Here is a 26320-nt window from a genome sequence, read left to right as displayed (position 1 = left end):
TCAGACTCCACCATTCACAATAAAAAACTGTATAGAAACGTCATTACAGTATGTAAACGTGTAAGATCACAAATATTATGAAAACAGGGTTTGATTTTATGAAAGTCTGAAGGATTATAACTAAACTAAACGACCACAAAGTAATTGCCATATGATGAACCTGAAGCAAGGGGCCGGGGCCCCTAGGGGTAGTTGCCTGCTTTGCCAAGTGGTGATGCAGCTGTGTGCCAAGCACATACTATTACATATCTACCATTTCCAAACAATCTTTACTTCACATCTCTTTTCAGATTTTCTCCGACCGCATCTACTCATCCAGGACCGAGTCCTTCACTTCAGCAGCCAGCACAGCAAAGAGGAATGAGGGGAGGAGGAAGCGGAGGTAGAGGGCCACCCTGGGGATGGGGTGGGCCAGCATAACCTCCTTCCTCTTCCTGTTCACCGTTTGCATAATCTCATTGGCAAGGACTGACGGGCTTACACCATGGGTCAACTGGCTGGTGATAACTGTGTAAGAACACACATATTTACATTAATCCACATACTGTATAAAAAGGTTATTCCAAAGATTTGAAAATATACCTCACACCTATCAATTTTCTACAAACTGAAAGATTGATGAATGATTTCTCATTACCATCAACCTGTCAATCACTTCCATACTGGCTCTTTTACTTACATGCAGCCAGGATGTTTGGTTTAGGGGCGGGCCCCTCCTCTAGCGGTGAGTCGGAGGCGTTGATAAAAGTATGACTGATGGTGCTGACGACTATCCCATACTCCTCCACTTCAGCCCGGAGGCAGTCGAAGAAGGCCTGCGCCGCATGCTTTGATGCAGCATCTAACAGGTGTTGTCACACACACACACACACACACACACACACACACACACACACACACACACACAGAAGAGGTGTAATACGGTTGTAAAGAAGTCTCATTACAGTTATTACAGGGGACATTCTTTAATTGTTTTCTGTCCTGTCACAGCTCACAGAAAGACTTCTATTGCATCACACTGTGAGAACACATCTACATGTTTGAAACCTCTTACAATGTTGAGTTCAGAGAGTTGTTTATCTTGTTTAGTCCACCCTCAATGATATGCATTGAGTGGACAACATAATAGAAACACCTGTCAGTAAAACACAATACAGTTCAACAGCATCACAAACTACATCCTCCAATATGACCATTCAGTCAACACCTCTATAAATCAGTTTTAACAAAAACAGAACATATAGACAAGGGGTGTCAAACTCAAGGCCCGCGGGCCAAATCCAGCCCGCCACGTCATTTTATGTGGCCCGCGAATCCACCAGCAAAACAAACAAAAAAAATAATAATAATTAAAAGTTAGACTTGATAATAAACATATCCCCATAGTCGAAATTATGAGATAGAAAGTCGAAGTTGTGAGAAAGAAAGTCAAAATTATGAGATACTTAAACACACAGTCATAGAAGCAGCTCTTTGGCTGGTTACTGTACACTTGAAATGGAAATGTATTGTGAGTACATTGAAGACTACTTTAAAAGTGGCTTTACAACAGATGAAATACTTCACGTGGAATTGTGCAAACGCACCCTTGAAAGGATTTTAAGCTTTGAACAAAGTTATTGTAATAACTTGTGTTTGATATTTGTCTTTGCTATTTTCTTTAATAGTTTTATAGAGTAATGTGGGTTTCTTAACACTAAATTAAAAGGATTTAAGTTATAATTACAGAAATATGCTTAAATATATTTTTACATTTATATAACTGCATGTACAATATTTTTACACTTGAATAAACAATAATCAAATGCAGAGACAGTTATTTACCAATATGTTAGGAGTAGTTACATTTACACAGTCTTGCATTTACAACCGGTCCTTTGAGGGCAACCGTGATGCTGATGTGGCCCAGAGTGAAAATGAGTTTGAGACCCCTGATATAGACTATAATGTAGCAGTAGTTCTACTTGAGTAAAGTTTTGGCTACTCTACCCTCACTCTACCCTAATGGCTAGCAACCATAAGAGGAGAGAGTGTACATTTCTGTATGTGATTACAGTGAACAAACCCTTTCATTGAGAAAAGCTAAGAGACTTTTGTAGGCAACTCACATGAACTTCTGAATGGGACAGCCAGTCTTCCCTGGATGCTGTTAATCAGCACAATATGCCCCGATCTTCTTGAGATCATTGTTGGAAGAACACCTGCCACATTATTTGGACATATTAGCGTTTAGATAAAAACCAACATCAGATAAATAGTAGTGGTAGTCCAGCCCACCTTTGGCCAGAGTGCTGGGGCCGAAGTAGTTAATGTCCATGACGTTTCTGTCCAGTTCTAGGGAGACACTTTGCACCGGGGACTTCAGCTTCATGCTACTGTTGCAGATCAACACATCCACACAGCCGTAACACTCCAACACCTCAGCCACCACGTCCTCCATACTGTCCATATCGCTGAAGTCCAGTATCACCAGCTTTGGGGCAAACGTCTAGTGAGACCCAAGACTGTATTAGCTTGCTATACTAATATGTTGTGTTCTTCAAGCATCAATCTGAGTGGTGTGTTGCTGCCATCATGACAAATAATACATGCTTAGTTTCTTGTTAGAATGAGAGTATTGTAAGGAAGTTGAAGGAGGCGGAATGGGGGAAAGTAATTTTTGCTGTAACAATACAGTTGTTTTCAGGTTATATCAAGATATGTTCATGCGTTAATGACATTAATTTCTCACAACTAAATACAAAATGATTCCACTTTCAAGGAATAGTTCTACATTTTGAGAAATATGTTTTCTTGCTGAGAGTTAGATGAGAACATCGTAACGGTGTTCCATAGCTCTAATCATTTTTTCCCAAAACGTCAAACTACCCCTTTGAAAAACAACAACAAATGAATAATCTCATATTATTGATCATTTCATTGTTTGAATTGCTTTGACTTTGTGCAGAATCTCTTGGTTTATTGTTTAGCTTTACAATATTATTATGTTGAATTGAACCTGTTTGGATTTTCCAGATTAGCCTCACAGATTAGTCCATCACAATCAGGGACAAAGTGAAACGGTTTTCATAAATATGTTTCTATCCACATTAAAAACAATTTTGTCTGTCAGCATATTTGATGTTGTTAACATTTTGACACAACCTTCAAATTATGACTTGAGTGATAATGTCACCATGTCTTATCGAAGCATAATATAAAGCTTTATCATGTAAACCAGTCATTGTAAATTGGTCTTGCCAATGAAGGACACAGTCTGTTTCTCATTACAAAATTATACGGTGGATTCTTTTTATACATCATAGCAACTTCTTGTGCTCTAATAAGGCAGGTTTTTTTTAAATCTGGGCGCTCTGGTGGCCTAGGGCAGTAATTCTCGACCTATGGGTCGCAGGAGATTTTATTTGGGTTGTCAAATAAATTTGAAGAATTTATTCCATAGTCTTTTATCTAACATTTCTATCTACAGTACACCTTTGAGCCACATGAGGGAGCCTGAATGTTCACATTGTTCTGATAATTGTAGCCCACTTAAAACATTGAATCTAATATATATGATATGAAAGGTTGGTATACATTCTGTTTGTTTAACTGATGAGAGAAAATGAAAAGAATGAGTCTGTTATAAAGTATTTAACATGTGTATATGTTTTCAATAACACATGCATAAAACGAAGATGTGATTTATCAAACATATCTCTTTGAAATGGTTGGTTTAACTGTTTTATTAATAAAAAAAAACAAATGTGCCATTATAATATCGAAATAGCTTAGCTTATATAAAAAGACCTCACAGACATATTTTGTCATGGCGGTAGTAACCTCAAGCACATTTACTGTGGATGCTGCAATGGGAACAGCACAGGCAAGTAAACTATGACCTACAGTCAATGATCATCCACAGGGAAACAATCTCAACAGTAACCAGATATGGATTTAATTTGTGTCATCGACAGCTCAAACATCAATGGCCATGAGTTCATATATTTGCTAATTAGATGATATTGTTATCTATGTATATAGGTTTTTTCCATATAGACGCATCTGCTCTGTCCTGTGTATAGAAGACAGTGTGCTGTCAGACAGGATATCCTCCTATTGTATTGACAAAAGGAGGAAGTTGTGAGGTTGGAGGTGGCGACAGAGCAGAGGATTATGACAAAAACAAGGACAGGACTATTCTTGCCTAAAACTGTAAACCCACCATGTCATGTCAGTGTCCTGTGTTCAGTCTTAAAGTGTCCAGTGTATATTCATATAAACAGGAGATACAGTGGTAGTGTTTACTGAAGCAGCAATAGTGAAAGATTTGTTTCTCAGCTGTTTGCCAAAAAGATGACACAGCACAAAAAAAGAGTAATGGATTTACTTTAGAAGGGTTTACTCAGTCTGGCATGTTAACGATGTTTCAAACTGAAATAAATGCCAGCGTGTTCCATTTTTACTTGTTTCCTTTCCTCACCTCTCTGCGGTCAGCATCATCAGTCAGATAGTTATACAGAGACTCCAGTTTATCCCAGCTAGTCCCACACAGGATAAGCCTGGCACCGCCTTTATGGAAGAGATGGGCACACTCTGAACAGAAAGAAAAAATAACTCATTTAAAGGAATAGTTTTTTTTACTTTAAGAGCTAGATAAGAATATTGATACCACTGTCATATCTGTATGCAAAATATGAAGCTTAGCTAAACATATAGACTAAAAACATGTAGTTATATGTCAGACTAGTTCTTGGGAGGCAGCAGTGACTTCCTGCAGTCTTGTTGTCACAGTGACTGCTTCTGAGCAGGAAGTTATGGCACATAACTGTTAGGCATTGCTAGGCAACCAGCCACGACCCCAGAAAATCACTGCTTCCATCTAAGAAATAACGGCATCGGCATGTAAACACCTCAAATTGTTGTTTTTACACTGCTGTCTCTGGTTTAGCTTTTTTTTTTTCTTAGAATATAGTTAAGACATTTGATTACACTTATATTATTAAGACAGATGGCTGAGGCTTCCCATCCCTCTTTTTACTTTTTTACACAATAGAACAGTCCCTGACATACAACCTCCAAAAAAACAATTGAAAAAATGAGCATGATCAAGTTAATAACAGTACTACTAGTTTGGCTATTAGTGAGTACCTGTCTATTAATCATTTATTTTTACTTTATTTTATTATTTCATCCATTGAACTGTTGTATTTATTTTACCTTACTTTGTCTTGCTTTTGTTGGGCCTCACTGTTTTATTTGCTTTTGCTTTGCTTTGTCTGTCAAAGCACTTTGTAAACTCTGTTTTTAAAGGTGCTATATAAATAAAGTTATTATTATTATGAAGAACTCAAACTTGGAGAGAGCTAAATCAAAAGGTGGACAGATCTACCTAATTTTTTTAATTTTAATATTGGGCAGCTAATATTGCCAAACATACTGGATCACTACATTGGCAGGTATAGAAAAGGGTAAACATGGAGTTTAAGGCCACGTCCACAATACTCCATTTCCATTTGAAAACGCATATGTTTTGCTGCGTTTACACTGAGCGTCCACACTACGCCGGCAATTTCGAGCACCAAAAACGGAGGAGTTTGAAAACGCTCCCGAGGACGGATAAATTTGAAAACGCCGGGGTTACGTATTCGTGTGGACGGTCGAAAATGGATAAGTTTGAAACGATGACACCCACACCCACGTTTGCGACTTGATTGGTTCTTAGCAGTCATGACGTGTCCTTCCCTGATGCGTTACACTCCTATGACGTGACCGTTTCCCCCAAGTCATAAACAACAACATTGATTACCGATCGACTACTAGGTTAATTTAACATGGACAACTGATTACAGGCGATGCTGACCTTGTTGTCTTTAATAGCAGCTGTTGTTCAGTTAAAGTCTGCCTTTTTTGCGGAGGAAGCAGCTGTTATTGGAGCGATTAGTGAGCGACGTAATCAGCCCTAAGGAGCGGCCGTCTGAAGTCAGGGTTAGTGGCTTTAGGGAGGGTGATGGACACAAAACGGAGGACTTTCCTGTCCTTATTAATATTTATTTTGTTCTGTACAACTATTGTGAAGTCCGCAGATAAAATGTAAAGGAACAAAAGCAGTAATTGCTCTCCAATAGGACAGAGACTTCAGCCACCAGCAGAGCTACGAGTGAGAACAGACAACAACGACACCGAGAGGGAACGAGTGAGAGACGTGTGTTGACCACATTTATTGACCTAGTAAACTTTTATGTGTAAGTGTTGATTTTAAAGTAAATTTGATGTGAGAGAGAGAGACCAAAACCTGCAACACTGTAACTAAGTCTGAAAAATAAAACTTCTAAAACTTTCCACTAAATGAGTCTGTTTAAGTTCATAGAGGAAGATTTTAGAGAAGATCTTAAGTATCAAACACGACCTTTCATTATTAAAGACCACTTTATTACTCTGTCGTATTTTTTTAACTAAGCAACCGATCTACTTCCTGTTTACATCGACACCCACCCGCATGCCCAGTGTACGTGAATAGTCACGTGATATTCGTTTTCAGGCGTTTTAGTGTGAAAGGAGATCATCTCTAAAACGATGTTGAAACGCTGTGTGGACGGAGATCGTTTTTGTTTTAAAACGAAAACGGAGTAGTGTGGACATGGCCTAAGTCCACTCTTTCAATTTTTCCATTTCATTTTTGACAGCCCTTCCTCGAAACAGCAAAACCCATATTTTAAACTCAAATTTAGTTTACAAAAGTCAGTTATAATATAGAGAGAGTTTAGAAAACCTTTTGGTCTTAATAACATAAACAGATTTTTTCAAAAATGTTTAGCCATTGATTTACACCATCTCAACTAGAATTGGTTTTGGTGCAGATGTTTTTGAAGACCTTTTTAATGATGAAATCTTTGTATCATACACATCTCTGTGCCAGGACCACAGTTTGCAAAGTCTCTTTACTTTAGATATATCTTCAGGTCCGTTGCTTTGCCTCTCAATATTTTTCATGCTATCCCAAAAGACCAAATATAGTTCTCAATGTTATCCCTTATAAGGATGCAATCTTATATAACTGATAAAACCACAGCTTCCTGGGAAATGGATATTAAATAAACTATTCCGCAAGAAGTTTGGGAAGATTTCATTTCACATATACACTCCTCTTCTTTCTGTATTCGACATAGTCTAATAAATGTCAGTCTCTATCCAATTTTTGGACTTCTGTTTTTAATTCCCTATATTTTTTATATCTTTGTAATTCCACTTTTGTATTGTAACTGTCAACCCTAATGATGGTCACCTTGAAAGAGGGTGGGGGGTTTAACCTATGCCATGTCTATGAAAGCATTCAGATTTCTGTGTTGTTGGGATGGAAAACATAAATAAAGTTGTAACATATGAAGCTATTGCCACAAACATGCAGTTCAAAGCAACATATACTGAATTAAGTCAGTATACATTACTTGTAGTCATGGCTACAATACAATAATCATCAAATGACACAATCCAAGATCTGAATCACCACAAGTCGATTGTTCCTTAGCCCCAGAAGGATTACCAGTCTAGTGACTAGTAATAAATCCCTCCTCATATACGACCATATTCTGGGCTATTCAAAGGGCTTGACTTCATGTGCCTAACAGAAACCTGGCATAAACCAGGGGACTACTCCGTGCTTAATGAAGCATGCCCCCCTGGCTATAACTACATAGAGAAAGCCCGCAGCTCTGGTCGTGGTGATGGACTAGCCATCATGCACCGGGCTGAACTAAAACTGTCTCCTCTGCCAATGCCTGATCTTTCCTCTATGGAATGCCTGGCCTTCAAATGCAAACCTCCATACTCCATGACAGTGCTTCTCATATACCGTCCTCCGAAAGCAAACCCATCTTTTCTACCTGAGATAAGTGATCTGCTTAACTCACTCTGCACTATGTCAACTAACATTGTCATTGTTGGTGATTTAAATATCCATGTCGACAACCCCTCCTGTCAGTTTGCAGCAGATTTCCTGAGTGTGCTTGAGTGTCTTGGCCTGCAGCAGCATGTTGAGGTTCCTACTCACACCAAGGGACACACTCTGGATCTGGTTATCACTGACTCTGCTTCCATCAGTAACCTACAGGTTTATGATCTCGGTGTGTCCGACCACAAGGTGGTCTCAATGGCCTTGACTTTTGTGCTGCCTACTATTAGACCTAAACGTCAAATGTCTTTCCGGAACTGGAAAAGCATTGACTCAGCCACAATGACCACGGATCTCCAGCTCATCACCTGCCCAGCCTCTGCATCAATGGATGAATTAGTGGAACTCTATAATACATCCCTGAGCAGTGTTTTTGATCTCCATGCCCCTGTCAAGTCACGTGAGGTCAATTTCTCACGCTCCGCTCCCTGGTTCACATATGAGCTGCGGAAAATAAAAACAGCTGGGTGTGTTCTGGAACGACGCTGCAGACACTCTGGGCTCACTGTCCATAAACAGGCTTTCCGTGAGCATCAACGGGCCTACTCCAACTCCCTTAAAGATGCTCGCTCACAGTACTATTCCAGCTTAATCAATAAAAACCCTGGCAACTCTAAACAGCTTTTTTCAACCATAAACCATCTCCTGAAGCCACAACCATCCTCTTCAACTGAGGCTACAGAGGAGCAATGCAACAGCTTCATTTACTTTTTTAGATCCAAGGTCAACAACATTCACTTTCTGATGTCCAGCTCTCCATCTATGCTTCCCTCTGACACCAACACCTTATCTGCGAGTGTGCTGTCTCCACTACATCTCGCTGAGGTTCAGGAGAGCCATGTTGAGGAAATCCTCAGAAAAATGAAATCCTGTACCTGTACCCTGGACCCCATTCCTACTGCTCTGCTCAAATCACATATCCCCACTCTCAGTCCTTTGATCACCAAAGTTGTTAACCTTTCCCTTCAGTCTGGCTGTGTCCCACCTGCACTCAAGGTTGCTGTCATCTGTCCCCTTCTCAAGAAGCCCACCCTGGACCCGGAGGTTCTAGCCAACTACAGGCCTATCTCCAACCTCGCCTTCCTGTCCAAAGTGTTAGAGAAGGTAGTTGCTTCTCAACTTCAGGACCACCTCAAACACAACAAATTTCAGTCAGGATTTCGTTCAGCCCACAGCACTGAAACAGCTTTGCTCAGGGTGACGAATGACCTGCTGATGACAGCCAATGCAGGATCACCCTCACTCCTCATCCTCCTGGACCTGACTGCTGCATTTGACACAGTGGATCACACTATTCTCCTAGAGCGCCTCCACACCACCATTGGACTATCAGACTCTGCACTCAAGTGGTTTCAGTCCTACCTTTCAGGCAGAACTGAATATGTCTCACTGGGAAGATGCAAGTCCAGACTGCTGCCTGTCTCCTGTGGTGTTCCGCAAGGGTCAGTCCTCGGCCCCATCCTCTTCATTATTTACATGCTCCCCCTCGGTCGTGTCATCAGCAGACATAGGATGTTTTTCCACTGTTATGCCGACGATACACAGCTCTACATCAAAACTGCCCCAAGCCCCTCTGCAGCCATGTCATGTCTCACCTCCTGTCTTGGGGAGATAAAGGCGTGGATGAGCAACAACTTTCTCCAGTTAAACAGAAGCAAAACCGAAGCCCTCCTTGTTGGCACTCCACACCAGGTTCAGTCATCCTCCATAACTCATCTCACCTTCGACGGTCAAGTCATCCCCCTCTCCTCCACAGTGACTAATCTGGGAGTTAGGTTTGACCCTTACCTGACCTTTAATGACCACATAAAACACCTGTGCAAAACCTCGTTTTATCATCTCAAAAACATCTCCAAACTCCGCCCCACTTTAACCCTGTCAGATGCAAAGAAGCTCGTCCACGCCTTTATCTCCTCAAGACTGGACTACTGTAACTCACTCTTCACTGGGATCACTGCCAAGAACATCCAGAAGCTGCAATACAGCTCAAAACAGCGCTGCCAGGATCCTGATGAGAGTTCGGAAGTATGAGCACATAACATCCATTCTGCACTCACTACACTGGCTCCCTGTCTCATTCCGGATTGACTACAAAGTCCTACTACTCACACATAAATGCATAAATGGACACGCATTTCCCTACCTACAAGACTTCATCACACCCCAAATCTCCATCCGCACCCTCAGATCTTCAAACAGCTCGCTCCGCACCATGGGCCACCGGGCCTTTGGCTCGGCAGCTCCACGCCTATGGAACAGTCTCCCTGACCACCTAAGGGCAACACAGACACTGGTCTCTTTTAAAATTGGCCTAAAAACCTTTCTATTCAGGAAGGTTTCTGACCTAAATCACTGTCAGTTATTTCTTTTGGGTTTCTGTTCATTCACTGTTTTTTTATGCTTACTACTTCTTTTATTGTTTTACTATGTTTTTACTATGTACTGGCTCTGTGGCACTCTGAGATTTTTTTAAATGAAAAGTGCGTTACAAATAAAATGCATTATTATTATTATTATAGTGAAATTTCATGGACTTTGCCTCTGAGACATCCTGCTGACGAAAACAAAATCTCCATGGCAAAGAAATTACGTTAAATATTACAAAACACAAGTGGATTTACCTGTTCCCACCCCAGACACAGCATCAGTGATCACCATTACTTTGTTCCGCACTAAGGACTTGGACATGAACTGCATGACTTCATTGTAGATGTAGTATAACCCCGCTGCCACGACAATCAGCAGGGGCAACACCATCACAGAGGGCAGGGCCATGTTCTGTAGAGAGGGCACAGGATCAGTGCAGGCAACAGCTACACACCTACTAACCTGCATTAGAAGAGCCAGCAGTCTGTGCTGACAGGACAACTGGGATCAGGTTTATGGTCTCCTAAGGTGAGCTCATTTGTGGTGTAAACTAATACAGTGTCAGTAACAAAAAAAGTAAATGCAGAACACATGTCAATGATCTAAGGAGCTCAAAATCCATCCTATAAATGTGTTTCTAAATCTATAACTCCTCTTTTGCATTTGGTATTGATTCAATTGTGAAAACCAATAATGGATGATGGGCTTTATGTATCAGGACTCACCTTACCAGTGTACTATAGGAGAACACTAACTGTTGCTAATGATCTGTCTGAAGCAATCATGAGTAGGACAGTAACCTTCCTAAATCTGTTTTAACAATATCAAAGAAGTAAACCTCAGGCAAAAAAATGTGATACACTATCTGTATTGTGTGTCTCTTCCTGTCTACACTGGGAGGAGGGAAATCTTAGTAGAACACAGGTAAACTTTCAACCTATAACTACTGAAATGGTATTTAAAGCAGCTGACATTTGGGGAAATAGTCTTATTTGCTGTCCTGGCTAGAGTTAGATAAGCAATTAAGAATGGTATTGATCTTCTCTTCTACAGTTACTCTTGGCAAGAAAGTGAATAAGCATTTGACAAACTATTACTCTAAATTGGACAACATGCTACAGTCAGATAAATGTAAATTACTATAGCCCAGAGTCATTAGTACTGTACAATGTAAAGATACTTGCAGACCAATGTATCTGATCTATACACTATGTGTACCTGTATTTACGTTGACTGTGACAAAATATTGCTTCCTGCTCTGGATGTGTTCAGCCCCTTGAGGGAAGAATTGGCATTTGCTGGCCTTGTGAACGCACTTGTAAAATGAGTTTGAGGAGAACAGCTAAATATATTCTGGTCAAGCTGCCACCACAGAATGCCGTGCACTATGTCACCTCCAGGATATTGTCACAGGATACCCCAGGGGGGGCAATTCAAGAGGCTCACATTTACAAGCAATGGATGACCTTACTTGCCCTGCTTTACTTGGGAAAATAAATTCAAATAAGCCCTAATCCACATTAAAACTTGTATATATGACTCCTGAGACCCAGTTCCCAGCTCAGCCCCTCACCTGACACAAGATTGGATCCTAGTGGGTTAGTCAGTTTGCACAGGGAGTGCACGTATATATCAACCACACAACAGACGCACACACACAGATTACGTAATCTGTGTTATTCTAGGTTCACTTACAGCACGAACAGGGAGCTAATCTGACTGGCTTGTTTTTTCCGGATTTAGTTAGGGAACAGAAGCCCTTCTCCCTCTACGTCCCTCGTCCATTCACACAGCTCAGTTCCTCTGTCTGTCTGTCCTGTTTCTGTCCACTGGAACCTGCTGCTTATAATAGCCTCTGCTTCAGTTAGCCCTTAATACACACATATGTGGTATCTGAGGCATGTCCCCTTGTTGCCAGCATGAAGGGATAGATGAAAAGTGAGAGTCTCAGTTGTGTTAAGGGGCAAGTCTTGTGCTGCTGTTTTAGTTCGTAATGTTTTCCAACTCAAGAATGATTCTCTTTTCAATAAATATTGAATGCAGAAATCACTTGATTTAAGCACTTTTCTAGGTGAGATTACACCTTTAAGGCTGCAATACTTAGACTTTATTTGTCTGACTCAGTACTTATTCTAATTGGTTGGGTTATTCTAGAATAACTAAATACTGTAGATAAGGGGCAATGCGATGCTCCTCCCCCACATCCAACCCCTACATGCCGTGCCCTTGCTTAGACCATCTATCAACTCGGCCTTCATCTTGATCTCATCTACACACCTGTAAAGTTTTGCGACAGTTGTGACAGACAGACCGACTGACAGATATAAACACCTGGCAAAATACTAGTACCTCTTCTATGGTAGTTCCTGCTAGTAGTTGTCTTCAGGACTAAATTTACTCACACACAGATAAGGTGAAAATGATACCAGCAGCTGATCAACACTGTACTTTTTACTCCACTACATTTATCTGTTATAGTAAAGCAGATTAAGATTTTACATACAAAATATATGATTATGTTGGCATTGTCATCGTTTTTTTAACAAATATATGAAATAGTTAGCATTAACTCCTCCTAAACCAGCTGTAGGACACACTACTCATGACTACACATAATTATGTAGTAATGAAAAGCATGCATTTATGCATAATGAATAGGCTACTTTGACTTGTAAAATACTTCAAGCACATTTAGCTGTTAAAACTTCTACAATTACCATTTTGAATGCACCACTTCTTCTGGCGGACTGTTACTTGTTATTAGTTTTTCAGCTCGTATTGTTTATTTTACGTTACATTTAACAGATTATCGAATCAAGGTCCACAATGGTAATGTATTTAAAAACTCAGCAACTGTGCTCTCGCTGTGGGCGGTGCCAGTGAGCAGTCATCGCGAGACTCCGTAGAATTCCAGGAGCTTGTGTGGGCTCTCTCTGCTCCCCCTTCGTTCCGTTGGGAATGAAGAAAATACACCTATTGCTGCAAAACAGGCTAGTTATGGAACCAAACCCTAAATGCCAATTTTGCCCTCTGTGACTGGTCAAGAGGTGCTTTCCATGCATGCAGCGTCTCTACCTTGGAGAAAAGCACTGGAACCGTTTGAATTTTTGGACCGTCTATTTTTTTTTAAGTAATTTTAAAGATGCAAGCCTGTAGAAGATTTCATTAGCTAGCCTATCTGCTAGTTAGCTAACTGGGCTAACGATATCACTGGACGAACTTCGCATGGGCTGACTGCTGCGACTGGGAGAGTAGCCTGCTGTCTAGCTGCAAGCTTTCTTTTGGGTTGGGTCCTTCACATGGGGGTCTGTTGTTACTTAATGGAGCTCAAAGGCGGTAACTGTGTACAACTGTTGTTTTTGTGGCATACGCCATCACGTTATTGATTTGAAAAACCCACTGGCAAGCTAACAGGATATTAGCCACCTCTTCCTCGACACTCCGCTTTGTGGTTGCAGGCCATGGACTGAAACGCATTCATCACTGACTGGGTGATGAGAAGGCTGGCTTGATGTCAGTTTATTATTTATTGGGAAGCAGCAGTTGGATACAGCTAAACAGACAAAAGAAGCGTTTGATTTGAACCTTGCACCCTAACAATTCAATTCCTGTTTGGTCTTTCTACTTGAAAATGCATCGAAGTGCTGGAGCTTTTTCCAAGTTGGAATAGAACGCACAACAACACAGCGGGATTAACGTTCCCCCACTGTTGATGCAAATCTTCGAAACATATTACCCCGGAGATTAAAAGGTGGGGAAATAGAATGTCTGCCGCGAAAGAAAACCCCTGTAGGAAATTCCAGGCGAACTTCTTCAACAAAAGTAAATGTCAGAACTGCTTCAAACCACGAGAGTTGCATCTATTGACGGACCAGGACTTGACCCAGGTAAGCAGTGTTACATGTTACGAACAACAATATTCACATTACTAACATTTATATTCTCCGGTGTCTTCAATAATTTAAAGTCCCTTAAATGCCTGCATACTATAGTCAAGAACTGTTGTTGCTGCCAAACGTTGGAAAGTAAAGAGTGATGATTGGCTGGTAACCATGTCGGCTGACCGCTACCGCCTTGTAGCTTTCTTAAAAGCTTTTCTTAAATGTATGCTATGTTTAATTGAAATGGTTAACAACAGCCCTGCTTTTGAGTTCTATATCTAAATAGGGTTGTGATGACCAGCAAGGGTGTGCGTTACATATCTGTATGTGGTAGTGTCAATCTGTAAGTACTTGATGGGCCATTGTAGCTATGATGTAGAGGAAGTTAGGTGCTCATTCACATCTATGGTGTCTTCACTTGCTTATGCCTGGCTTTCACTTGACTGACCAAGAGCGGTGAAAGTTAATTTCTGTGGATTCCTTCTAACTTCAATGGCTTCCTTTGCCTGCAAGTTTAGTCTCTGTGATTGATTATGTAAGCCTCAGCTGTTACTTATCTACAGCCTTTTGTTTTTAGTGTGCACCCCTGGCAGACTAGTGATCACTATGTGGAAGAACAAAGGTGTGTGGAGTAAAGATGAAGAGTAGCTCCATTTAGCTGTGGATATCCTATTATCAGCATGTTTTCTGAGTCCCTGTTTCTCTCCCTCAAATCATTACTTTAGTCTCTGTTGTATCCTGTAATTGATCCCAGAAATGAGGCCCAGATGGGCCCTTGAACACTGCACAAGAGTCAAACGGCAACGTCAGCATTCTCTTTTCCTCTGTGAGTGTGTGTGGGTGCACACTTGCTTTCTTTTTCAAAAGTGTGTGTTGCATGCTGCACTGAGTTTATTTCAGGGTTAACCCTTCATATGTGAGACTCCTGTGTCAGGACAGACAGTTTACGGTTACATCACTTCCTCTAATCTCCCTGCGACCTGGCCCACACGCTCTTCCACAGCCCGTGCGATGACACCCGGAACCAGAGAGGCTTACTGACTGGCTTTTGAGATTGATATGCCATCAGTTTTGTGGCAGTCGCCTGTATGCTTTTGAAACTGTCTCCAGTTTGTCCGCCATCCAAACAGTAAGCGGGCAGCTCAGTTGCACAAGCAGGTTTTGCAAGTATTCTGTCTGGACCGTCCTGGAGCCAGCTAGGGCTATGCACCAGGCCATTACTGGCCTAAAGCTGTATTGTGTAACGCCACATAAACTGTTAAAATTCTGAGCCTTGTTCAACAGGCTCAAGGTAAGGGTTAGGCTTTGCAACATGTTCCCAGTGTACAGAAACTGATAGGGGCTAACTTAGAGGCGATAAACTCAATAACCCAGTGAAAAGAAAGCTCCTGTAAAACTTTGTAATGTTGTTAAACCACCATGAATAGGTGAATTCGAGCCCTAGATTAAATGCAAGTTATTCAGAACTAAATGGGAGCTGAAGCTTGAGAATGCATTTTTTGAAACAGATCGCCCATGCAAAGCGAAGAGGTAAATGTCTGAAGGACAGTATCTTCTATAAACGGTCTTTGTTCAACACTGTCAGAAAAAAGGGAGGTCGAGGGTGGGGGGCATTATTCTATTTCAGTAAATGTGCTCCAAAAGTAGTTTTTATTCCCCCACAAATTGTTTAAGAAAAGTGCTGGCGCTATCTGGGAGAGGTGGTGGGAGGCAAGGCAGTGATGAAAGATACAGGCAGGCTTACATTTACTTGTACGTGGGAGAGAATGAGAAATCCAAGCAGGGATGTGATTGAACTGAAGGAGTGTGAATGGGAGACATAAGGAGAGAAAGGAAGTGTGGATTGTGAAATCAGAGTAGAGTTTCCCAGCGGCTGCTGCTTCACATCCCACCATGTGAGGTTATAACAGGGGTGGGCAAACTTTTTGGCTCGGGGGCCACATTGAGTTTTAAAATTTGACAGACGGGCCGGGCCAGTAGCAGATGAATGGAGTGTTTGTGTGAACTAATATAAATTACAAGTACAATTTAATTTCAGCGGGAACAGTGTTGTTGGTCACCCTTTTTAACCAGTGCGTCAACGTTTGGTGTCAGTTTGGTTGTGGCAATTCTCAGAACAGATCTGAGGTGTTCAACAGTTAGCTGGGATCTTACACGGTATTTATTTTTTTATCGCATTAATGCATATTTTATCGTGCACTTAATTATTAAGCAGTCATTTTCGACACAGTGTTTTTAGTGTAAAGGTTAATGACTGGTCTTTTTAGCAGTTTGAATCTTTGACCGGATCATACAAATGTTTGACTGTCACATCTAACATTATCAGAGTTCTGCTCTGTGATGTCTTTCCTTGTCTCTCCCCCCTGTATCACGGTGTGGGTGCATCTCACTGCAGTCAGGAAACGTATCAGAATACCCTTATTTTATTGGCTAAACTGCATCACGTGACGTGATTTACAACGCATTGGTCGGTGTTTTTCCTGCACCGCTGAACAAGTGCCGTAAATGCTGGAAAGGAGCGTGAATAACTCCGCTGCATAAAGCAAAGTCCCGCGACCCACTGAAAACGGGTCCGCGACGAACCACCAGTTGAGAATCACTGGTCTACAGGATCGTGACGAGCGGTGAACAGCTGTTTGTGTGGCGTGTCTTCCGTCTCTTCCTGTTTCCTTCACCTACATTCCCCTGGGTCCTAAGCCCCTCCATGTACAGCTTATTATCACCCTCTTTGCACCAATGTACATTTACAACAAATACCACACATATTACACGGTAATCAGCGTTGCATATGTGTCAAACTCTATCGGTGCATCTCCGGTTCTTTAATGTAACGTAAGTGGAGCGACGAGCCTCTCCCAGCAGACTGTTGTGCTAGCAAGCAGGTACCCAGCATGCAGTTCGGCGGTGAAATTTTATAAATGTACAATTATTAGTGTTACAAATTGTTTATGTGTAACAGACTGTTGTGTGCTGTTGTGTTTTTCTCTGTTAAAGAGCGTTAGTTGTGGGTTGTTAATTGTTGTGTTATAAAGTTATGACCATGACTTGGGTTCCCTCTCAATACATATAAGACAACTAGCGCTGACCGCAGCAAAGAATACATTTAGCTGCCTGTTGAAAGCAGACAGCAGTTGTTTCGGATATGCACCGGTATAATGGTGTGTGAAGAATTCATATCATACGGGAAACTAAAACCGGTATACCACCCAGCCCTAGTCTTAATTATAATATGGACAATTTTGTACCAATATTTGACGGGCCGGATTAAAACGCCCAACGGGCCGTATCCGGCCCATGGGCCGTAGTTTGCCCATGCCTGGGTTATAAGGATACACAGTGGAGTCAGTCAACCTTAACAATGCCTATAGTTTTAACATGTACATTCCAACCCAGTAGTACATTCTCAGTTGTTTTCTTCACTCAAAGACAGACCCCATCACTTAATGCCAACCTATAGCTCATATCCATGACACTGCCGATTCCTAATGCAGTGTTTCTGTAAGGGCCTTTTGTATTGGGGATTACTGTTGTGATAATGGAATGACATTCACATGGGTCCTCTCTCTGAGGCCTATTTCCAAACCTAGATAGCAGATTAAGCCCGGATTTTGTAGTTATCCTGACTTAATTGAGCCGTGATTCGGTTTCATGAAAGTACTGGAACATAAGTTATCGTGGAGATTAATTCTGTGCAGCTAGCCTGCTCTCAGGCTAACAGCCAGGCGTGTTTATTTCTGGTCTCTTATCAGTTCACTTCAATTTAGTCCTGTTCTGTTGTATTGTATCATATAGCCCAAAATCACAAATTTGCTTCAGAGAGCTTTATAATCTGTACAGTATATAACATCCTCTGTCCCAGGACCCTCTCATCACAAAAGGAGAAACTTCCCAAAAAAACTCTGTAATGGGGAAACAAAAGAAAGAAACCTCAGGGAGAGCAACAGAGGAGGGCTCCCTCTCCCAGGATAGACTGAAGTGTGATAGATAGTGGCGGGCCGTGCATTTTATACCTGGGCCTTCACTACTGTCCTGCAGCTGAAACACCTCATTATGACGCCACAGCTACGGTTATTATTTGTTTCGTGTAAAAATGAAGCTCAACACCTATAAAAACACTAACTGCAGAGTGCAGATACATGAATACGCCGAGAGTGTGTCTCCTCTCTTCTCTGACTGCAGCTGGGACTGCTGCGCACTACTGTGAGAGTGAGTGCTTTGGGGCGGCTCACGGCAGCACCCGCTGCTCTTTCACGTCAGAGTCAAAACACCAGAAAAAGTCGCTAGATTTGTCGCTAGTAGCTTTTGACAAAAAACGTCGCCAAGAGGGTTCAGAAAGTCACCAGATTTAGCGAGAAAGTTGGCAACACTGGACCCGACTAAATGTGTCCCCCAGCGCAACATTGAACGTAACAATAGTTCCTATCACATATAAAACCAAACAAAAATCCATCTTCATAAAGACTAGTTGTACAAATAATAATATATAAACAAGCATATTAAAGCTACTGCAGATGTAAAAACAAAAGCAGTTTACTTACCAAAGCTGCTGTTCACTATTTAAAGACAAAGTCCATCCTCCTTTCTTTGATTACAAAGAGTTCAATCCCACGGTTGTTCAGTACATCCGTGCATTTTAGTTCCAGTAAGAAGTCCTTCTCGATTCATGGACGCCAGTGAAGACAGTCGAGCCTCCCCAGTTGTATTTCTTGAATACCTTTTAATGCGTTTGAGGGCTGAAAATGTCCGCTCGACAGAGGTAGCAGATATTGGGATTGTCACCGCCCAACATGACATGCTAGCCCACTGACCAATCACGTATGGCTAGGCCAGGGTAGGAAATTTACATATTTTTTAGGGGGCAATTTTTGCCCCCACTGACTGAAATCCAAGGGCATTTAAAAAAAAAATTGGGGGCACTTTTTGAAACTTGTGAAATAACATTTAACCTTTGTTTAAAATAATAAATATACTTATTTAGGCTTACAGTATATGAGCAATTGTCATCAAATGGCAATAATAAGACTATTAGGCAGTAGTCTACAGATTCAAAGTGTTTTCTTAGATTTTTTTGAACAAAAAACAAACATAAATCAGACAATCATATTCAATTTATTCTTTATTTGTGGTTATTTATTGTTATTACATTTTTTAAACAACTATTAACAATTATTAAGTCAACGATGCCTTGATTACATATACATCAGTCATTGTATGGAATTATTGAGAAAACTTTTTTTGTAGCACCTCAAATATTGTGATATTACCCATTTTTGTCCTGAACTTATGCATTAGTCATTGTGTGGAATTTTTGAGAAAAACATTTTTATAGCAACTTAAAAATTTAAAAAATGTGCCATTTGAAGGTACAAATTCAGTTCAGTTTTTGCTCAGTAAAATATCTTAATTGACTGTCAGTCAGGTATTATTCATTTCCAGCAACCCTCAAATCAAAGAATAAAGACACTTTACGCACAATTTAGGTGTATTTTCGCTTTATCTCACGAGATGCAGGTAGCATGTTTTATACTTAATGTGAATATAATTAATTTAATCTAATTCCCATTATGCAATATGTATACTTTGTTGGAATCTTATTCTGAAAACCGGATATTCGTCTGAAGAAACCGGATGTTGTCTCACGTTAATGTTTCCGCTAACTTTCAAAGTCCTTCGCTCACTCCCGATCTGTGCCGTTTGAATGCGTTTACCGTGAATTGCAGCATATAGGTGCACTAAAATTTAAGTGTCTGCTGAGTTGACTGCAGTCTCAGTCACAGGTCTGATTAAGAAGCGCTCTATTTATTTATTTGTTTAGAAAGTTCGGTTCTTCACGCACACGCAACATCAGTCAAGGAGAAAATCAAAAACATTATATGGCAACTGGACCGGGTCATATAGGCTACGATGTTTTTCACAAGTTCATTAAATTATCATTATTATTAGAGGAAATTATGGGGGCATTTTTTGCCCCTCTCAGTGATATCAGGGGTAAAATTATATTTCTTAGGGGCAGTTTTGGACTTTGCCCTCGTGTATTTCTGACGCTGGGCTAGGCCAGCTAGAAGGCTTTGACATGTCAAAGAATACGCCCAACATGTCAAACTAAAGATCTGATTGGTTGAAGACTATGACAATCAACAATATCGTCCTCATTTACTTAAACTGCAAAGGGATTCACTTGTAATTCTGCAGGCTTCGGGCCTCTCTTCTTACCTAGAGACACAGAGGTGAAATCTGATTGGATAAAAGCTCTACTTAAAACAAGCTGCACTGGAAGCAGAGCAACTGAGGAAGAAAGTAGCTGTGCAATGAGAAAATATATATATCTAATATTTAAAACGGTTAATTTATCAAAGCATTGGCCAAACGTATTAACTAACTATGAAATTGAGGCCCTTTGATCCTCATTAATGTATCTCTTAATTAAATCATTCAACTATAACAACTGGTGTAACGGATCACGGATCGATCCGTGATCGGTTTGGATCACACCTCACGGTTTTGAACACTTGTGAACCGCGGATTAATTAAAAAAAAAAAATTTAAACAATTTTTTATACAATTTAATCATCATTGTGTGTAATAAAGTACACACAAAGTTTTTTTTACCCAATTTTTTCTCGTGACCTGTGGCTGATGTTGGCATGTATACCCATAACGTTTGAACGGTTTGAAAGAGAGTAATTTCGACGACGCTGATCGTCTCCGGGTCGAATCACGCCCCTCCTACATGTGTTCATCCGCCATGTGCGATCCCTGCTTCGTGTCTAGAGATCCATACAGAGACCATAGTTCGTCGGTTTTTGGCCAAAATTGTGGCAAATCTTCTAGATATTTTCCAGATATGATACTAGCTCATGTATAATTGTGTTTGCAGTGTATAAAATGGCTTACATGACGTTGTTACCCATACTTTCTTTGTTAAAACGGTGTGTTGCATTTATTATATTCGTTTCTGAAAAGTGCATTTTATGACACGCTCTTCGCTAAACCGTCTCGCTCTGCCCCCAAATGGGGGAGACTCGTAGCCAGAAGGTTAAAGAGAAAGACATACGATAGCGGCTGACTGTGACATCTCACTTCATCACTGCGGAGTGGGAGATTCATAGTCCGGTGCTGCAGTCATGCCCCCTCTGTGAGAGTCACACACACCTGACTATAGCCCAAAGTTCTTTGCTTTAAGTGTGGTTGAAGATCTTTAATTAATGAATGGAAAGCAAAGTTATCTTTGCTGATCCAAAAAATTATCCAAACCGTGATCCGAACCGAACCGTGAGTTTTGTGATTCGTTGCACCCCTAAACCGAGTGTCCCAGTCCGAGCTTACAATAGAGTTTTTACCCGAGCCTCGATTAATGTAGCCCAAGCCTCCTTTACGACTGTTGCTCAGTGGTAGAGCGGGGTCGTCTTTCAATCAGCGGTTCGATCCCCAGCTCCGCTTTTCCTTGACGATGTGTCCTTGGGCAAGGCACTTAACCCCAAATTGCTTCCGTAGGCTGTGCATCCGGTGTATGAATGGGTGTGAATGGTTAGTTAGAGTTCTGATGTGCAGGTGGCACCTTGTGTCATACTATCAGTACTATACTATGTAGTCATTGATGAAATTATATTTATGGTTTAATTTTAGCCTTTGTAGGGCTTGACATAATGCTTTTTTAGCATAGTGAAATATATAACTAGTGAAATGTTTTGCTTGCTCGATAGCCAACTTACTTGTCCAGATGGAAAATATAGGCCTATTAACATCAACAGAGATTTGAACAAAAAAGGGTCTAAAATTCAAAATGGCATCCTTTAACTTTGTTATTGTCATCTATAGTGGTTGTTTGCATAAAAACACACAATTTAATAGATTAGGAAATATACCATTGTATTTTAATGTGGATATAATGACCGAGTGGGTAAAGGCAAATCATAGAACAGCTAGAAGAGTCTGGTAAGTCTGTAATGCAGCTTTTCAAATCAGTGAAAAACAAGACTTGTGCCGTATTAGCATGTTACGACATGGAAAATCTGAGACGATATCTAGTACCATAAAGCCATATCGATATAATATCGCCATGTTGCACAGCCATAGGCTGGACCCACCATGTGACTACGGTGGCGTGCAGTGGCCCAACATGCTGTTGCACTCCACTCAACCAGGACTAGATCTGCTCAACCTGCGTTGGGCTGACACTTCACGGTTCACTCCAGAGCACACACTGATTTTTTTTGTTTTTAACAAATCTTGTAAGTCATAGTTGTACTGCTTTTCCTCATTAATGATGTATTATTTCACCCATCTGCTGTAATTCAGAGATGTTCATTTGAATGACTTGGCGTACTCGTTCATTATAACGGCCTTCCCGCATCACTAGTGAACATATGCAGGGATGTGTTCTTGCTCCTGTGCTTTCTGAAACAGCTGCCCCCTGTTTTCTCCCTCCTCCTTGATGGTTGTCCCTCTCTTCTGTTTAAAGCTGTCCGTCTCTTTGCTGGACATCAGAACATGAGCCAAGTTACCAGACTGATTTGATTTATGTGGGATTTTAGTTACTAAAGTAATCTATTTAATGGTTTCATCAAAGCTGCCTTCATAGACAAGTTCAACCAAGACTCGTAAAGCTTTATGGCAGGCATGCAGTGACATGGAGCAGTAACGGGTCCAGTGTTGGAATAGTAGACTAATAATCAGATTCTTCTCCCTTCCAGCAGGAAGGTTTGTGAAAGAGGCAGGGAGTTCTTACTTATGGCTAACTCTTAGAGCAGAGAGACTGCCTTCTTTAATGGAAAGCAAAGAGCAGCAGTTTTGAGTCTACCTGCTGCCCACGTCTTTAGAACTTTCCTGCCTCAGTTAGACTGAGGACGTTTGTGGTAGAACAAGTCCAGAAGGTGAATCATGTGTGTAGATGTATCTAGTGTGTTTTGAGTATGCAACCAGTCGGTCAATCGGTGTTTGCCATAGGCCTACTCATCTCATCTGCTGTGGGTAAACAGGAAATAGAGGTGCTGTTCAAACAGAGTTGGTGACACCAAAGGCTCACTTACTGGTTGTGTGTAGGGGTGCAACGGATCACAAACTTCACGGTTCGGTTCGGATCACGGTTTTTGAGTCACGGTTCGGATCATTTTTTGGATTAGCAAAAGAAAAGGGAAGGAGACAAAGATAACTTTGCTTTCATTCATTAATTAAAGATCTTCAAAAACACTTAAAGCAAAGAACTTGGGCTATAGTCTTGCATAAAAACTAAAATATTGAAGATGTCTAATTTGAAACAAAATTAAATAAATAACAAATTCAATTAAAAAACAGCCAGTGAGCTAGCTTCCACTGTTTCAACTCAACTGAACAACTTGGGTCAATGTTTACTTCCTGTCAGTTTATGTCATTCAAATACACTGCAATAATGTTTACCATTACTGTGAAATGGTCTACAACTTTACATTTGTTTTAAAAAAAGACGCGCTAACTAAAGGTAAACCTTCTTTAATCAGCCTAGTCGGGATGACCGATGGTGTAATTCCATTATTCACTCAGTCAGTGACATACTTTTGCTTTTATAGGGCTGGCTTCTGCCAAAATCAGACAGCTGTCTTCTTCCTCTTTGGCAGTTTTGGCAGCGCCTTTCCTGGTGAACTGTGCTGCTTCAAGTTGCTGTTACAGATGACAGAACAGATTTTGAGTAAGTAGTGTTTTCCATGAAGGCACTCATCTCCCAGTCAGCTAGAGGCGGGACGAAGTTTGATGGAGGCTGCCGCCTGGTAATTCTCTATGCAGGAAAAACCTACTGACACTGAGGCTGCATCCTCACCGACACTGAGGCTGCATCCTCACCGACACTGAGGCTGCATCCTCACCGACACTGAGGCTGCATCCTCACCGACACTGAGGCTGCATCCTCACCGACACTGAGGCTGCATCCTCACCGACACTGAGGCTGCATCCTCACCGACACTGAGGCTGCATCCTCACCGACACTGAGGCTGCATCCTCACCGACACTGAGGCTGCATCCTCACCGACACTGAGGCTGCATCCTCACCGACACTGAGGCTGCATCCTCACCGACACTGAGGCTGCATCCTCACCGACACTGAGGCTGCATCCTCACCGACACTGAGGCTACATCCTCACCGACACTGAGGCTACATTTCTGGCTACGTTTCTGTTTTAAAACGCATAGCTTTTGCTACTTTTATGCCTAGAGTCCACACTACTCCGCTGTTTAAAAATCCCCAAAATATACTAGCAGCTGTTATTGGAGCGATTAGCGAGCGGCGTGTCCAGCATATCAGCCCTATGGAGCAGACGTTTGAAGTCACAGTTTGCAGGCTTTGAAGAGGGCGATGGACTTCCTTTTCTTATTAATGTTTTTTTGTTCTGCCGAACTATTAACATAGAAGTTTAATAATCAAAAGTATTTTTTTGTGTGTGAAACATATAGAGGACGTATCAAGCACAACCTTTTATTTTTAAAGAGTACAATCATACAATCTACTTCCTCTTTACACCCGCATGCCCAGTGTATGTGAATGGTCATATGATATTTGTTTTCAGGCGTGTTTGACAAAGATCATTTCTAAAACTGATGAAGCGCCCGTGTAGTAGGGCTAGGCGCTATGACCAAAAATGCATATCACGGTATTTTGTAAGATTCAAGGTATATCACGGTATTTTTTTTTTCGCGTTAAAGCATCAATTAATTAACGCCGAAAAGAACCGGCCGGCCAACCGGCCAGCGAGCGTTTGTGTGGCGTGTCTTCCGTTCTGTCACTTCCTGTTTCCTTCACCTACATTCCCCTGGGTCCTAAGCCCCTCCAAGTACAGCTTCTTATCACCCTCTATGTACCAACGTACATTTATAACAAATACCACACATATTACACGGTATTCGGCGTTGCATATGTGTCTGACCAAAATACCTTTTGTTGTTCAGTCTTTGTTCATCCTGCATCGCTCTTTTCTGTTCTTTAATGTAACGTTACTGGAGTGACAGAGCCTCTCCCAGCTGTTAGCAGACTGTTGTTGGCGAGCTGTACCCAGCATGCAGTTCGGCGGTGAAATTTTATAAATGTACAATTATTAGTGTTACAAATTGTTTGTGTCCCAAACTGTTGTGTCGTGGTGTTTTGCCCTGTTAAAGAGCGTTAGTTGTGGGTTGTTAATTGTTGTTATAACCATGACTAGGGTTCCCTCTCAATACAGTCAAGACTACTAGCTCCGACCGTAGCGCTTCTAGCGGCGAACAATATATTTTGCTGCCTGTTGAAGAGCAACAGAAGTTGTTTTGGCTGTGTATGACGGTAATTTTCGTACGGGAAATTAAAACCGGTATACCGCCCAGCCCTACCGTGTAGACGAAGATCGTTTTCTTATGTGTGGATGTAGCCTGAATGGTAATTCTGTGATTAATGCAAATTGCTGTTTTTATTTATTTATTTATTTTTAAGTCTGGCATGTCTTTTGTGTGATTTTAAATATATTTTTTTAGTTTTTTAAGTCTGTTATCTGTGTTAATGTGATGCTTCTGTGAAACTTTTCCACTGCCATCTTGGCCAGGACCACTTTGTAAATAGGATTCTAAATCTCAATGGGATTTTCCTGGTTAAATAAAGGTTAAATGAAAATAAAAGCTCTCTCTCGCTCTCTGCCCCTTGCTTTCCTCCCTCCCCCCTTTCAGCTCTCACACTCCAGTTTTAATGATTACCCATCTCTCTTTTACAGGCTAAACCTATATATGGTGGATGGCTGTGCTTGGCCCCTGAGGGAACTGACTTTGACAATCCTATGCAAAGATCCCGGGTAAGAGCATGCATCATAGGCCTGTGTGTTTGTTCACTAAATGGGTGTACAAACGATGTACACACATGCTGATAGGGATGCACCGATACTAATATCACTGTTGGGCCGTTACTGACTCAAATAGCTGAATCTGCTATTTCTTACATGTCAGAAAAAGCCAAGTTTTAAGTCAAGCCTGATGTTGCATCGCACATAAATTAATTATCCCAATTCATTCCTCACAGTGAGGCATACAGTGTATTAATAAACACCGATATGTAATCTGTACATGGTATCAACCAATACCCAAAACCTCGGTATTGCTATCGGGACTGAAAAAATTGGATTGGTGCATCCCTAGCTGATACCTCAACTTAATT

At 41.2% G+C, this 26320-nt stretch overlaps 2 protein-coding genes across 4 annotated transcripts in view; one reads left to right on the top strand and one right to left on the bottom strand.

The window, feature by feature from the left end:
- Window positions 1–307: 307 nt before the first annotated feature.
- On the bottom strand, window positions 308–10705 carry dhrs7cb (dehydrogenase/reductase (SDR family) member 7Cb). Its single transcript, XM_076093092.1, has 6 exons — window positions 10552–10705; window positions 4463–4575; window positions 2278–2488; window positions 2109–2201; window positions 680–841; window positions 308–507 (listed from the first exon to the last, which is right to left on the bottom strand). Exons 1-6 carry the CDS (start codon window positions 10703–10705, stop codon window positions 308–310), a joined length of 933 nt encoding a protein of 310 aa, XP_075949207.1.
- A 2511-nt stretch (window positions 10706–13216) lies between these two features.
- The window catches only part of LOC142951483 (myosin phosphatase Rho interacting protein), a 56107-nt gene continuing 43003 nt past the window's right edge, over window positions 13217–26320 (top strand). For all 3 annotated transcript variants that reach the window (XM_076093042.1, XM_076093040.1, XM_076093041.1), the window contains exons 1-2: window positions 13217–14184; window positions 25884–25961. In XM_076093042.1, the coding sequence (XP_075949157.1) occupies window positions 14062–14184; window positions 25884–25961 (201 nt within the window). In that variant the 5' untranslated portion in view covers window positions 13217–14061. The remainder of the gene's footprint in view (window positions 14185–25883; window positions 25962–26320) is intronic.

The sequence above is a fragment of the Anarhichas minor genome, unplaced genomic scaffold (assembly GCF_050575085.1).
Source record: "Anarhichas minor isolate MPS153535 unplaced genomic scaffold, ASM5057508v1 ptg000017l, whole genome shotgun sequence".
NCBI classification, from domain to species: domain Eukaryota; kingdom Metazoa; phylum Chordata; class Actinopteri; order Perciformes; family Anarhichadidae; genus Anarhichas; species Anarhichas minor.
Note: the sequence above shows the minus strand (reverse complement) of the source record. Positions and strands in the feature narration are given on the sequence as shown.